This window comes from Jaculus jaculus, chromosome 16 (genome assembly GCF_020740685.1).
Source record: "Jaculus jaculus isolate mJacJac1 chromosome 16, mJacJac1.mat.Y.cur, whole genome shotgun sequence".
NCBI lineage: Eukaryota > Metazoa > Chordata > Mammalia > Rodentia > Dipodidae > Jaculus > Jaculus jaculus.
In genome coordinates, this window is record NC_059117.1 from 16,923,945 (window position 1) to 16,938,020 (window position 14,076).

The 14,076-nt window shown below is 42.7% G+C and overlaps 1 protein-coding gene across 1 annotated transcript in view; it reads right to left on the bottom strand.

The window, feature by feature from the left end:
• Ccdc146 (coiled-coil domain containing 146) overlaps positions 1-14,076 on the bottom strand; it is a 148,363-nt gene that overhangs the window by 22,014 nt on the left and 112,273 nt on the right. The window contains exons 5-9 of the mRNA XM_004652892.2: positions 12,997-13,054; positions 10,423-10,599; positions 7,413-7,486; positions 6,015-6,242; positions 4,273-4,459 (exon numbers count right to left, since the gene is read on the bottom strand). Of these exons, the coding sequence (XP_004652949.2) occupies positions 4,273-4,459; positions 6,015-6,242; positions 7,413-7,486; positions 10,423-10,599; positions 12,997-13,054 (724 nt within the window). The remainder of the gene's footprint in view (positions 1-4,272; positions 4,460-6,014; positions 6,243-7,412; positions 7,487-10,422; positions 10,600-12,996; positions 13,055-14,076) is intronic.

Genomic DNA, 14,076 nt, shown 5'->3' on the forward strand with positions numbered 1-14,076 from the left:
TTAAGTCTGTTTAGTGAGAGCATCTTTAAGAACCAATATATAATCATGTTTTTCAATATTTTTGTTTATTTGCAATAAAGAGAGCAAGAGACAACAGCGCCTCTACAGAGAAAGCAAGTGCACACCAGGGCCTCTAGATGCTGCGATCCAACTCCAGACACATGCGCCACTTTGTGCATCTGGCTTTACATGGGTACTGGGGAATTGAACCTGGGTCATTAGGCTTTACAGGCAAGTGCCTTAACTGGTGAGCCATCTCTCCAGTCCCTAATCATGTTTGAGATCACATAGGAGTACTACCTTAGGCAGAAAATTAATAGACTGCCTCTATTTAGGATATCTCCCTTTACCCTTTTATTATTACCATTATTATTATTGTGTGTGTGTGTATGTGTGTGTGTGTGTGTGTGTGTGTGTGTATGGTGTAAAAACATATGTGCATGTCCTTGTGGCCGGAGTGAACTGTCAAGTATACCACTAAGGCTCTTCCATCTAGTCTAGTTTTCTTTTTCTTTTTAAAAATCTTAAGTCAGAGTGTGTCTGTCTCTATGTCACTCTCTCCCTCTGTTTATGGTTTGTGGAATTTGGAGGGCATCCTTATAGAATGCAGTTACAGAGAGTGTGGCCATGCCCAGCTGTTTTACATGGGACCTGGAGATTTGAACTCAGGCAGTCTCAGGGCCTCATGCTTGTGCAGGAAGAACACCTGATCCCTGAACCCTCTCTCTCTGCTTCCCACTCTTCACTTTTAAGAATGCTTCAGTGACTCACCATTAGAAACATTAACAGCCTTACTTTGCTATTAAAACTCACCAAAATTTGCAAGGTAGTAGAGGCAAAGATTTTTGTTGTTAAAAATATCTTACAGAGTAGCTTTTATACGGCGGGGGTGGGGTGAGATGGTTTCAATAGACAGGGATTGTTTTTTTTTAAATTATTTATTTATTTATTTGAGAGTGACAGACACAGAGAGAAAGACAGATAGAGGGAGAGAGAGAGAGAGAATGGGCGCGCCAGGGCTTCCAGCCTCTGCAAACGAACTCCAGACGCGTGCACCCCCTTGTGCATCTGGCTAACGTGGGACCTGGGGAACCGAGCCTCGAACCGGGGTCCTTAGGCTTCACAGGCAAGCGCTTAACCGCTAAGCCATCTCTCCAGCCCCAGACAGGGATTTTTTATCACAAGCTATACTTAATGGATTTAAGAGGATCCTGTTCATCACATTTAAGATTCCAACACTAGTTCCAATATTTATCTGCTATTTACTATAAATCTCACTGTCACCGAGTGGGGTTGACATATATGACGAGTTTGTATCCAAAGTTCCAACTTCATTCCTGACATGCTAGGCTTGGGCTAAGGATTAGCTTATGATAAACTGGTCTTTCAGTAAAAAAGTACATTTGTTGGAGTTAGAGTCCCAGTCTTGAGAGGTCTAAGCACTGGCTGGAAAGTAGTAAAAGTGAATTCACACTGACTCAAGGACTATCCTGCTCTGCATGGGAGCCACTCAATGAATGGAAAGAGCGCCAGCCTAACAGTACAGACCTAAAACGGGGATGCCAGAGCAAGGCGAAGCTAATCTAAGAGAAGGATAAGGAGAGAAGATAAAACACAAACACTTGGGGCAAAGTCAAAGGGATAGTTCTATTGTAAGTGTAAATGCAAGTATATCCACTATTGCATCCATGTTAATATCTATATTAAATACAAGAAGGAAAAGCTACACATCAGATTTTGAAAAGTACGTGCTATGTATGCGACACTTAACTAAGGACACAGAAAGGGTAAATAGATGAGGAAGGCCATGCTATTCAAAATTTCACAACAAAAAACCTAGTGTGGCCGGTATTACTGTAAACATATCAAACTTTTAAGGCAAAAGGTTTAACAGAATTAGAGATTACAGGGATTTGAAAAAAGATCAACTGATAAGGTGCTTGCCTGAAAATCCTAACGACCCAGGTTCGATCTCAGTACCCATGTAAAGTCAGATACAGAAAGTATTGCATGCATCTGGAATTTGCTTGCAGTGGCTAGAGGCCCTGGCACACCCATTTTTCTCTTCCTGTCTCTGCTTGCAAATAAACCAATAAAAATATTTTTAAGTCAACTGATCTTTTTTTAAATTGTTTTTATTTGAGAGCGACAGACACAGAGAGAAAGAGACAGATAGAGAATGGGCACACCAGGGCCTCTAGCCACTGCAAAGGAACTCCAGATGTGTGCGCCCCTTGTGCATCTGGCTAACGTGGGTCCTGGGGAATCGAGCCTCGAACTGGGGTCCTTAGGCTTGACAGGCAAGTGCTTAACCGCTAAGCCATCTCTCCAGCCCTGGAGAGTATATAATAAACATAAATAGCTAGTTTTTTATTTTGCAAAAACAAAATGGTATTTTTGTCTCCTTGAGAGAGGGGTTAAAATGATTATGAGTACTACCTGACTGAAAGACCAAGTCCTAGCTCTTTAAAACACACATTCTTGGCTGGAGAGGTAGCTTAGCAGTTAAGGCACTTGCCAGCAAAGCCAAAGGACCTAAGTTCGATTCCCCAGTACCCATGTAAAGCTAGATGCACAGAGTGGCATATGCATCTGGAGTTCATTTGCAGAGCCTAGAGGCTCTGGGGTGCCCAATTCTTTCTGCCTCTCTTTTTATCTCTCAGAAATAAATATTTTAAAGGTCTTAACAGTGACCAATTTTTTTAAACTTTACATAAGGTTGGTCTTTCACTCAGAGCAGGCTAAGTTACACTGCAAAAATCAATACCTCCTTCCAAAATCATGGGTTTAAATATCAAAAGCTGTTTCTTCCAATGCTTGTGGTTGGTTAAGGTGACTCTTCAAGATGCTATAGGTTCAGTATTCCTGGATTTTCCTATCGTATAGAAACTCCATTTTATCACCTCCTTCCATAATCACCACAGGAAAGTGGCAGCGGGGGAGGGGAGAGGTAGAAGGTGTCACCAGTAAGATGGCCCATGCTAAAAGTGAAGTGTTACTTCTGTCCACAAGTCACTGGCCTGAACTAATGGCCCTGCTCAACTGCAAAGGGTACAAGGAAACACAAATGTTCCAGAAGGCGTGGAGAACCGGGCATAGGTGAGGACTGGGTCTGACTACCAGAGTTGGAAAACTGCAGAATCCCATTTAAATTTCTGAGATCGCGGGCCACCACAAGGCCCTGGAAAGTAATAATCCTGAAGCGAATGGGTGAGGGTCTATGGATTCATCTCAGAGATCTGATCCCATTGTCACTGAAGAACGTATAATGCAAGCTCCAGGATAAGGGGAAGCCTACTCAAGGGGCCTCTGTCCTTTGGAAGCACTGGGGCTGCTGGCCAAGACAGAGGTGAATCAAAGGCAGTGGGACCAAACCTGTGGCCATGGGAACAAGAGGTAGTAAGAAGAGAACCTGTTGTCATGAGCATCCTCTGAGTGGAATTCACCTCTGACACCGTACAGAATCATCTAGGTGGCCCAATGTTGGTTCTGATTGTTCTTGGCTAGGTGGAGTGGCTGACCAGCTGACCACAGATATTTATACAATTGGATCTGCTCCTCAGTTGTGAGGGATCTGACTCTTAACCAGCAAAGACAGAGATGCCCTCAGCTCTACTGTATGGTGAATGCTCTAGCTCTTCCAGAACTGGATGACTCAATTGCTTTCCTGGCCAGGCTGATGTCTGATGGAAACAAGAAATCTGGCTAGCCTTGGGCTAGAAAAAAGAGATTGAAAAATATCATAGGACTATCAATAGTCTAATAAGCTTCATGAGTTAGAACTTACCATTTCAAAGTAGGTTTAGTGGTTAAGGCACTTGCCTACAAAACCAAAGGACCCAGGTTTGATTCCCCAGGACCCATGTAAGCCAGATGCACAAGGTGGCACATGCATCTGGAGTTTGTTTACAGCGGCTGGAGGCCCTGGCATGCCCAATCTCTTTCTCTCCCTCTTTCTCTCAAATAAATAAATAAGGTTAAAAAATATATTTTTTTTAAATCTTGCCATTTCATTGTCACTCTTTCCCTCTATTGATAGTAAAAACACAAATTATTTTTACTTCAAAAGAGAGCGGTGAACTGGGTGTGGCGGCATACACCTTTCATCCCAGCACTCGGGAGGCAGAGGTAGGAGGATCATTGAGTTCCAGGCCAGCCAGAGACTACCTAGTGAGTTCCAGGGCAGCCTGGGCTAGAGAGAGATCCTACCTCGAACAACAACAAACAGGATTGTGGTAAGTTTCAAAGTGAGATGGTGTATTCTGCACCCACCTCTAGTATGAGCCTCTGATGCATGGCTTGAGTCTGAGTGAGTGTATCCAAGGATACTTTCAAGAGGAGCTCCATCTTCTTTAAATTGCGAATATCTCGTTCCTTCTCCCTCTGCTTGCGGGAAAGTTCATCATGGTAGTTCTGCTTGTCAATGAGACAGTTTCGTAAATTGAGATCCAACATTCCTCTGCCCAAGTAAACGGAGAAAATGAAGATGAACTTGAGGTAACAGAGATGGCTCAGTGAATAAAAAGTTTGTTTGTTACCCAAGTGTGAGGAGCCGAGGTCAGCACCCACAAGAGTTCTGGATGGGTGTGGTGGCTACAGGGAATTCCAGTGCTCGGAGTTAGGTAGAGATGGTTTGTAGAGACATGAGGAGGTGGACATGGGGCATTGCCAAGGCAAGCTGGCCTGCTAGACTAGCTTTATCAGCGAGCTCTGGGCTCAAGTGAGGGAGCCTGCCCTGGTGAATAGAGTGGAGTGTGACAGAAGACATCAGGCTTCAAACCAGCTGCGTAACACACGTGTACCCTCACCCACGTATGCATATGAATGTGCAGACACACATGCACTCAAGCCATACAATAAAAAGAAATGATTTGTGGGCTGTAGAGATTGCTTAGTGGTTAAGGTGCTTTCTAGCAAAGCCAAAGGACTCAGGTTTGATTCCCCAGTGCCCACATAAGGGCGGATGCACAAGGTGGCGCATGCATCGGGAGTTCATTTGCAGTGGCTAAAGACCCTGGTGTGCCCATTCTCTCTCAAATAAATAAAATATTATAAAAAGAAAATGAGGGCTGGAGAGATGGCTTAGCAGTTAAAGCATTTGCCTGCAAAGCCAAAGGATCCCGGTTCAACTCTCCAGGACCCATGTAAGCCAGATGCACAAGAGGGCGCATGTATCTGGAGTTCATTTGCAGTGGCTGGAAGCCCTGGCATGCCCAATCTCTCTCTGTATCTCAAATAAATAATAATAATAATAATGATAATGATAATAATATATTTTTTTTAAAAAAGAAAATGATGCATCATCAGCTGTCTTGTAAGTTTTTCAAAACTTAACAAAGACAGCATAACCTGCTCAGTATATTCTTGAGCTATCCTTACATTAAGTTGTAAATTATAAATAATGCCAAAAGTTATGGGTTTTGTGCTTTTGTATTTAGAATGGCAGCCTTACAACCCTCCCCTCCACAAATGTAATGACAGATTGGTGGAGATACAAATTCCCAGTTTTTTAAATAATTTTACTTAAAAGTAGAAAAGTAGTTGTAGCTCACTGGTACAGCACTTGCCTAGTGTGGGTGCAGCTTTGTGTTCAAACTCCAGTTTTTTCTGTTTTTTAAAGCAAGAAGTAAAATGCTTCCAGCAGAGAAGCAATCACACCATGAAACCTTTCTCATCAGGAAAAAGTTGAGATTATGTTAGAAACACCATTCGTTTGTTCGCAAGTCTGAATATAGCACGCTCCTAGTGATATCATTTTCTAGGAAGTAGAGCATACAGTGTATTTTTGTCCTTAAACTTGGAACCAGAAAACTGAGTAAGATTATCAGCAAAGAACAGAACAAGTATTTCAAAATGTTTTGATCCTATGTTTTTCATTAATGCTAAAGTGATTTAAAAATTTTATTAAATATAGCATGTTATGGTTTGAATCAACATAAGATCAATGATGTGTTTGAAACCTTAAAAATATACTGAAGGTTTTAGATGACAGGACGCAGTCGAAGGTGGCTAACCTTTCAGTCAGTGAAGATGCTTCAGTCTCTCTGGTTAGCTCTAATAACTTAATCAGCTGGTTATACTCTCGTTCTTTGACTTCCAGCAAGGCTCGCTTGCTTTCAACGTCCTTTATGACTTCCTCCTTTTCTTCCATGAGAGCATTACCTTTGGTTTCCACTTTCTTTAGAGACTCATTTAGCAGTCTAACTTCACCCTCCAAAGCAATATTTTTCTTCTCCATTTCTCTGTAGGGGACACACACACACTTTCAGTTTGTGCTCTCTGCTGTTAACAGGCAGAACATGATCTTAGAACGTGAAGGCCACAGGGCAGGAATTTGCCCAGCCTTCCTCCCAGATCTTCGCCGCCACCATCGGTTGTATTATTCTTTGTACTTATTAGCTTCCTGGATTGACCTGAATTTCTCAACTTTGGCCCTGGGGAGCTTGGCTTTTAAAATCATCACTTTGTTTTCTCTCTTTATGATCAGTCCTTAGAATTGTCCTTTCATTTCTGCCGAATGTCTGTATACTCATATTTTTTGAGATAGGGTCTCACTTTACCCCAGGCTGACCTAGAATTCACTATATAGTCTCAGGCTGGCCTTGAACTCACAGCAGTTCTCCTATGTTGAGCTCCCAAGTGCTAGCATTAAAGGCATGCACCACTACACCTGGCAGAGCGAGGGAAAGAATGGGTGAGCCAGAGCCTCTAGCCACTGCCAGTGAACTCCAAATGCATGCACCACTTTGCACATCTGGCTTTTATGCCAGTACTGGGGAATCAAACTCAGGCCATTAGGCTTTGTAGGCAAGCATCTTAAGCCACTGCTGACGAACTCCAGATACATGCATCACTTTGTGCATCTGGCTTTTCTGTGGATACTAGGGAATCAAACTCGGGTCATTAGGCTTTGCAGGCAAGCACCTTTACTGCTGAGCCATCTCTCCAGCCCTGATTTTTTTTCTTTTAAATCTTGAATCCCTGAGAATTTCTTTAATGATCTCCATATTCACACTTACTTTGAATGTCTTGGGGTGAATAGGTGGTAAGTCAAAGACATACTATTTGGCTAGCTTAGTATACTTCTGAAATTCGAAGTTAAAATAGTTCATACATAGGTCTGTTAAAATCAATTTGAGCTTTCTATAAAAATAGGAGTTATAAGTTGGAAGCAGAATCTTGTTCCACAATTAATGACAATAATCCACTGTGCTTCCTTTTAAATAACGTGACAAATATGACCTAGACCAATATGACCAAGAACAGATATTTCTAAAATATCTAATCTAATCTAATCTAAAATATCTAAAATATTTCTAAAATTATAATTTCTAAAACTTACAATGTGTGCACACATTACTTGGGGGCTGGTGGGCTAGGGGAAATTGAAAAATGAAATGATTAAAGCATACACTTTTTTGCGTGTCATTTTTTCTATTTCCTTTCCAATTTGTACAGGAATAGCCTGATGGTGGACCACTTCATCCTAGCAAAGAAAGAAAATCCTGTTAAATTATGGAGTCAGTTAAGAGAAACAACGAGATTAAATTTAAAAAAAATTAAAAATAAATAAATAAATTTTAAAAAGAAAGAAAATAAATAAATAAACAAATTAAAAATTAAAAAAGAAAGAAAATAAATAAATAAATTAAAAAAATTATAAAAGAAAATAAATAAATTAAAAAAAGAAAATAAATAAATAAAAATTTAAAAAAATAAAAATAAAAATAAATAAATAGATAAAAAATTTAAGAGAAACAACGAGAGAGAGAAAGACAACAGGTAGAATTCTATCTGCCCCGTGTACTTCATCCCACACAGTACTCACGCTGACCTTAGAAGGCCGTCATAGCTGTTACTATGTTAAAGAGCAGGTAATAGCGTAATGACTACTGTTGGTGCCCGGCTCAGACCCTCTTTTCAGAGATATGTGCCTCCCACCTATGCTTAAGGGACTGACTGCTCACAGCTGATACCCGCTGTCTTCTGCTTGGATGGCCACTGGCTGAGCAGAGCGAGGGGCCAGGGAACAGGATGGCAAGGTGGAAGGAAAATAGGGAGCAGATGGTGACCAGTGGCTGGCTGATGTAATGCGATACAGTAGCCTATCCCATGCTCCTGGACTCTGTGGAACAACCCTATGGTGCAAAATTCAAGATCTGGAACTTTCCTTGGAAGCAGGAAGAGACTAGAATTCTGCTACAGTACACTGTATTTTTTTAAATATTGATTTTTTTTTTTTTTAAAGAGGCAGAGAGAGAGAGAATGGGCATGCCAGGGCCTCTGGCCACTGCAAACAAACTCCAGACTCATGTGCTACCTTGTGCATCTGGCTTACGTGGGTCCTGGGGAAGCGAATCTGGGTCCTTAAGCTTCCCAGGCAAGAGCCTTAACCACTGAGCCATCTCTCCGGCCCTACACTGCATTCACTGCATTTTTGCCCAGCTTCTTCCCTAGCTCTATTCTGACTTTCTCAGTTTCCTGATTCTTCTGAGAATTCTTCCTTTATTAAATGCCCTGAGGGATGGGAAGATAGCTCAACTGGTGAAGTGCTTGCTTGAAAGCATGAGGTCTTGAGTCAATCCCCAGAAGCTATGTAAAAATGCATGCTTATAACCTCAGTACTTGGGAGGTGGTGACAGAAGATCCCAGGGCCTTGCGGGCTGGCCAGTGTAGACTGATTGTTGAATTACAGGCCTATCTTAAAAAGTGGATGGTCCCTGAGGAGTGACTGACACCTTTGGCCTCCACATGCACACATATGTGCACATGTGTGTACGTGCTCTCTTGTGCTTTAGATGCTGTATCTAGGGAACCCTGCCTAAGACTCATACCAGTAGGTTTTAAATCATGTTCCCCATAGTATTGCTCAATCCTGAAAGAGATACAAGGTTTATATGGCTGAATCTTATACAGTTTGGGTGTTCCGCTTTATGTTAAAATTTACAAACACTAGGGCTGGAGAAATGGCTTAGTGATTAAGGTGCTTGCCTGAAAAGCCAACGGACTCAGGTTTGATTCCATAGGACCTGTGTAAGCCAATTGCACAAGGTAACACTGGAGTTCAGTGGCTAGGGTGCCCTTGTTCTCTGTCTGTCTGTCTGCCTCATTCTCAATAAATAAATAAATAAAGTTACATTAAATTGGGGATAGGTCCTTGGAAAGGGCTCAGGAAAGTGAGGGTCCTGGAGTCCAAGCTTCACTGAATCCCCCATAAATCCATCTCTTGCTAGTTCCTTTATTCCAGGTAGCAGCCAGGCCCATGTTGGCCAATTCCTCTAAGACTCTAAAGGAAATAGGAGTCAGAGTCAATCACAAGTATTCTCTAAGTCAATGAGTCTCAGGTGTTGTTCCTTAAATAACTCTAGGTTTAATTGTTTTGAGAGTTATTATATATTTTTCAAAACAAAATGAATTTTTCTTCTTTAAAAAAATTTTTTTTAATATTTTTTGTTCATATTTTATTTATTTATTTGAGAGCGACAGACACAGGGAGAAAGACAGATAGAGGGAGAGAGAGAGAATGGGCACGCCAGGGCTTCCAGCCACTGCAAACGAACTCCAGATGCGTGCGCCCCCTTGTGCATCTGGCTAACGTGGGACCTGGAGAACCGAGCCTCGAACCGGAGTCCTTAGGCTTCACAGGCAAGTGCTTAACCGCTAAGACATCTTTCCAGCCCTTCTTTTTAAAATTTTTATTTATATTTATTTGAGGGGGGGGGTAATGGTCTTGTCAGGACCTTCAGCCACTGCAAATGAACTCTGGATGTTTGAGCTACCTTGTGCATCTGGCTTACATGGGTACTGGGGAATTGAACCTGGGTCCTTTGGCTTTGCAGGCCAGCACCTTAGCTGCTAAGCCACCTGGCCCCCCGCCCTGGCCCCAAAATGAATTTTAATTCATTGTTTCCTAAAACATGAATACAGGCCCCTTGTCACTTTGATGGGAACAGGAAATAAAGTAGAACCAAACAGACAAAGATAAGGTAATGTAGACAGACAGGAAGAGGTTAGGATGTTTGGTGGCTGTCAAGGAAGGTGTTTCCCGTCTCACCCCCTCCCCCCACACTCAGGTAGGGTCTCACTCTAGCCCAGGCTGACCTGGAATTCACTCTGTAGTCTCAGGATGGCCTTGAACTCACAGGGATCCTCCTACCTCCGCCTCTTGAGTGCTGGGATTAAAGGTGTGTGCTACCACGCCCGGTTAAGTTGCTGTATTTCGATATTTACCTGCAAGTCTGGAGGTCCCTGTTCCCCCAGGGTTAGAGCTCCAAGTAGAACGATGCCATCAAACACCAATGCTTCACAAGGCATGTTTCAGTCCGTGTGACAATATTTCTCTTTGTCAAACATACGTGACTGTAATTGCCACATAGTTACACATCCATGCAGATAAGTGTTCGTGAAGTATTGGTAGCTTACCTTTAGGACCACCTGATATTCCATCAACTTTTCTAGCTCCTTCTGCTCCTTCAGTAATTGCTTTTGCTTAGATGCCAGATCCTCCCGTAAATTCTTAATCTCCAATTTCTTTTGCATTGTCTCCTTACGCAGCTCTTCCGTGTTTTCCTTCAAGGCTCTCATCTTCTTCTCCAGTTCCTTCAAGACATAAAAGTGAGCAGTTAGAGAGCTGGGGTGCTTATTGTCCTAGAAACTGGGCTGAACATCACCTCACTCGAGATCTTGATTATTAGATATTTGAGACTCATCAGTTACGTCTCACAGAGTTAAAACCAACTTGTATCTTCTGACATCTTCAATAAAGGCATGGAAATTACGCTGCATTAGCAAGCATCTCACATTCAAGTCATTTTAAAACCAGTGCTTTGTTTCTAATGTTTCTGAGTTGAATTTATTAATAGAATTTATTTATTTATTATTTATGAGAGAGAAAGAGGCAAATAGAGAGGATGGGCGTGCCAGGGCCTCGAGGCACTGCTAATGAACTCCAGATGTGTGTGCCACCTTTACATCTGGCTTACGTGAGTAACTAGGGAATCGAACCTGCGTACTTAGGCTTTGCAGGCAAGCGCCTTAGCCTTTAAGCCATCCCTCCTGCCTGTGAGTTGATTTTTATTACATATCAAAAGTTACTAATGAAAATGTCTATTCTCTTTTCTTATAGCTTTGTGATTTCACAAAATTAGATGCAAATAATCTTTGACTACTGGTAAAGATGAATCCCATCTAGGAGCTCATGATACAGGGGTTCATATTTCTAGACTATAGCCCCCATTTATTCTTATGTAGCCTTGGCACACTTTCTCAAATGCCCTCTGCCTCAGACTCACAGGTCATGATCTGCAGGCCTTACTCGAGAGAGGGTTTCACTTACAGGAGAAAAGCCTGCCTTAAGAATGACTACCCATTACTAGTGATTAAGTGATGACTGGATCTAGCCGGTTTCTAGTTTTCTATGATGCCTTCTTCTGCTTCCAGTAGAGAGCAAAGCCAGGCGTGGCACACACGCCTTTAATCCCAGCACTCGGGCGGCAGAGGGAGGAGGATCGCATTGAGTTCGAGGCCACCCTGAGACTACAGAGTGAATTTCAGGTCAGCCTGAGCTAGACTGAGACCCTACCTTGAAAACCAAAACCAAAAAAACAAACAGAAGAGAGTAAAATTAGTGACTTACAATCCGCAACAAAAAACTTCAAGACGTTTTTGCCCTGTAAAAATCTGTATTGCAAAGATGCACTTAACAGAATAAACAGTATTTAACTAAATGCTAAATGGGCTCTTGTGAGTTGGCCGGGAAATGAGACACCCAGCAAAAAAATTTTTTTAAATATTTTTTTTATTTTTTATTTATTTATTTGAGAGCGACAGACACAGAGAGAAAGACAGATAGAGGGAGAGAGAGAGAATGGGCGCGCCAGGGCTTCCAGCCTCTGCAAACGAACTCCAGACGCGTGCGCCCCCTTGTGCATCTGGCTAACGTGGGACCTGGGGAACCGAGCCTTGAACCGGGGTCCTTAGGCTTCACAGGCAAGCGCTTAACCGCTAAGCCATCTCTCCAGCCCCCAGGAAAAATTTTTTAAGTAGCACCATTCAGAAAATGGAGGCAAAGCAAAATACGGCAATCTTTTCTGTTTACTTTCTATGGTAGGTCACAAAAAAATGGCCATAAACCCCTCCTGTTCCTCAGGACATACGTGCCCCTCTGTAACGTGTCTATCCTCCACGCTTCGTGGGAGGACCTTTCTTCTCTAGATTTGGCCATGTGAACTTGAACTAATGGGATATTACAAATGATTTAAAACGAGGCTCAAAAACACATTTCTGTAGGTTAGGATTTGTCTTGAGGCTGGAAACCCTTCCACTATCATGTGTTCAACTAGTTACAAGGGGGCTTGAGGACCTGAAATTAAAGTTATCCTAAACCACCCAGCCCACTGAGCCAGTACCCAGACCAAAAATAATTCAAAAGGATAAAAGAAACAATTGTTTTAAGCCACCAAGTTTTGGGGTGTCTTGTTAGGTGATACAACTTCCTTATAAAATCCATGGTGGCATACACCTTTAATCCCAGCACCTGGGAGGCAGAGGTAGGGGGATCACTGTGAGTATGAGGCCAGCCTGAGACTGCACAGTGAATTCCAGGTCAGCCTGGGCTACAGTGAGACCCTACCTTCAAAAAGCAAATAAATAAATAAAATTAATTAAAATAAAATAACCTGAGATGTTAAAAAAAAAAGCTATGTGGGTAGCAGTTAAGGAGGAGATAGTGTTTTAAATTACCAACCATAGAAACTTAATTTTCTTCTGGAATCAAAGCAGATGTTGTCTAACTAAACCCAGTGTGATATAGACACCATTCAGGTACCACTCAGATTTCTCCAGAAGTGCGTAGAGACGCTTTTACAGCATCAGCTATAGTTAGGGATATTTGGTCTCTTACATGTTTCAGGGCACACTTGTAATGATAAAGATACTTTAAGAAGCAGTGCTCAAACCTACCTGCACCTAATAAACTCTACGTAATCTAATACTTACCCCCGGCTTAGGTATCTTGTCAAATTCCTTTAATAAGAGGCTCTTTTCTTCAGTTAAACTGCCAAAAAAAGAAAGGAAAGAAAAAAGAAAAGTCAGGTTTGAAAAGCACAGAAGAGTACGCCTGTTCTCTGTACTGATGACTTCCTCTGCCGTGTGTGCCTTCCCCTGGCTAGTCTGTAGGCATCCCTAGGGCCCCTGTGGTAACCCTTCCTCTGGGCACCATGCGCACACGGTCAGCTTAGCGGTGCCCTCAGCATGTTACAAGGGCCCCCAGGCACCGGCCTCCCTCTGCACCGTGGCTCCTTCCAGACAGGCTCTGGACCTTGGCTTCTGTTTTTGAGGCACGCCCAATAGATTGGCCTTTTCTTTAATGTGAGGAAGAGAAATGTGGTGTGCCAGGGCCTCCAGCCAGTGCACTCAATGACCCTTGCTGCACATGTGTGACCTTGCCTGTTGGCATCACTGTGTGTCTGGCATACATGGGACCTGGAGAGCTGAGCTGAGTCCTTTGGCATCACAGGCAAGTGCCTGACCCGCTAAGCCATCTCTCCAATCCGGTCTTGGCTTTTTTTTTTTTTTTTTTTTAAACATGTTGCTTGCCTGTACCCTTGCTCATGAATAGTCTTCAAGAAGCATCGTAGTGATTTTCAGCAACATAAACACAAGGTCCTCTCGCTTTCTGACTCAATATTTCATCAACCTGGACCAAAACTTAAACTCTGCATCATCTTGCTGGCTCACCATTCCTGGCTACGGCCACCGTGGTCTGCTCACACTTACCCCAACTCCAGGGCCATTGTGTGGTCACTGCCTCCAGCTGGCTGGCTCTTCCGCAGCCCTTTGCATGGCTCATGGAAAGAATATCCTATCAGCCTAAGGTAACCGTTCCTCACCACCACTTCCTGGCCCTGCTTTCTTTTTCTACGTAATGTTTGTGATGCTGACATTGTGCTGTGAACTCACTCATTTCCGTGCCAGAAATCCTAGCTCCGTGAGGGCAGGGACTTCGTTCCATTGACACTGTATCACCATTGCTCACACACAGTTGGCTACCCAATATTTATAAGAACACATAGGATG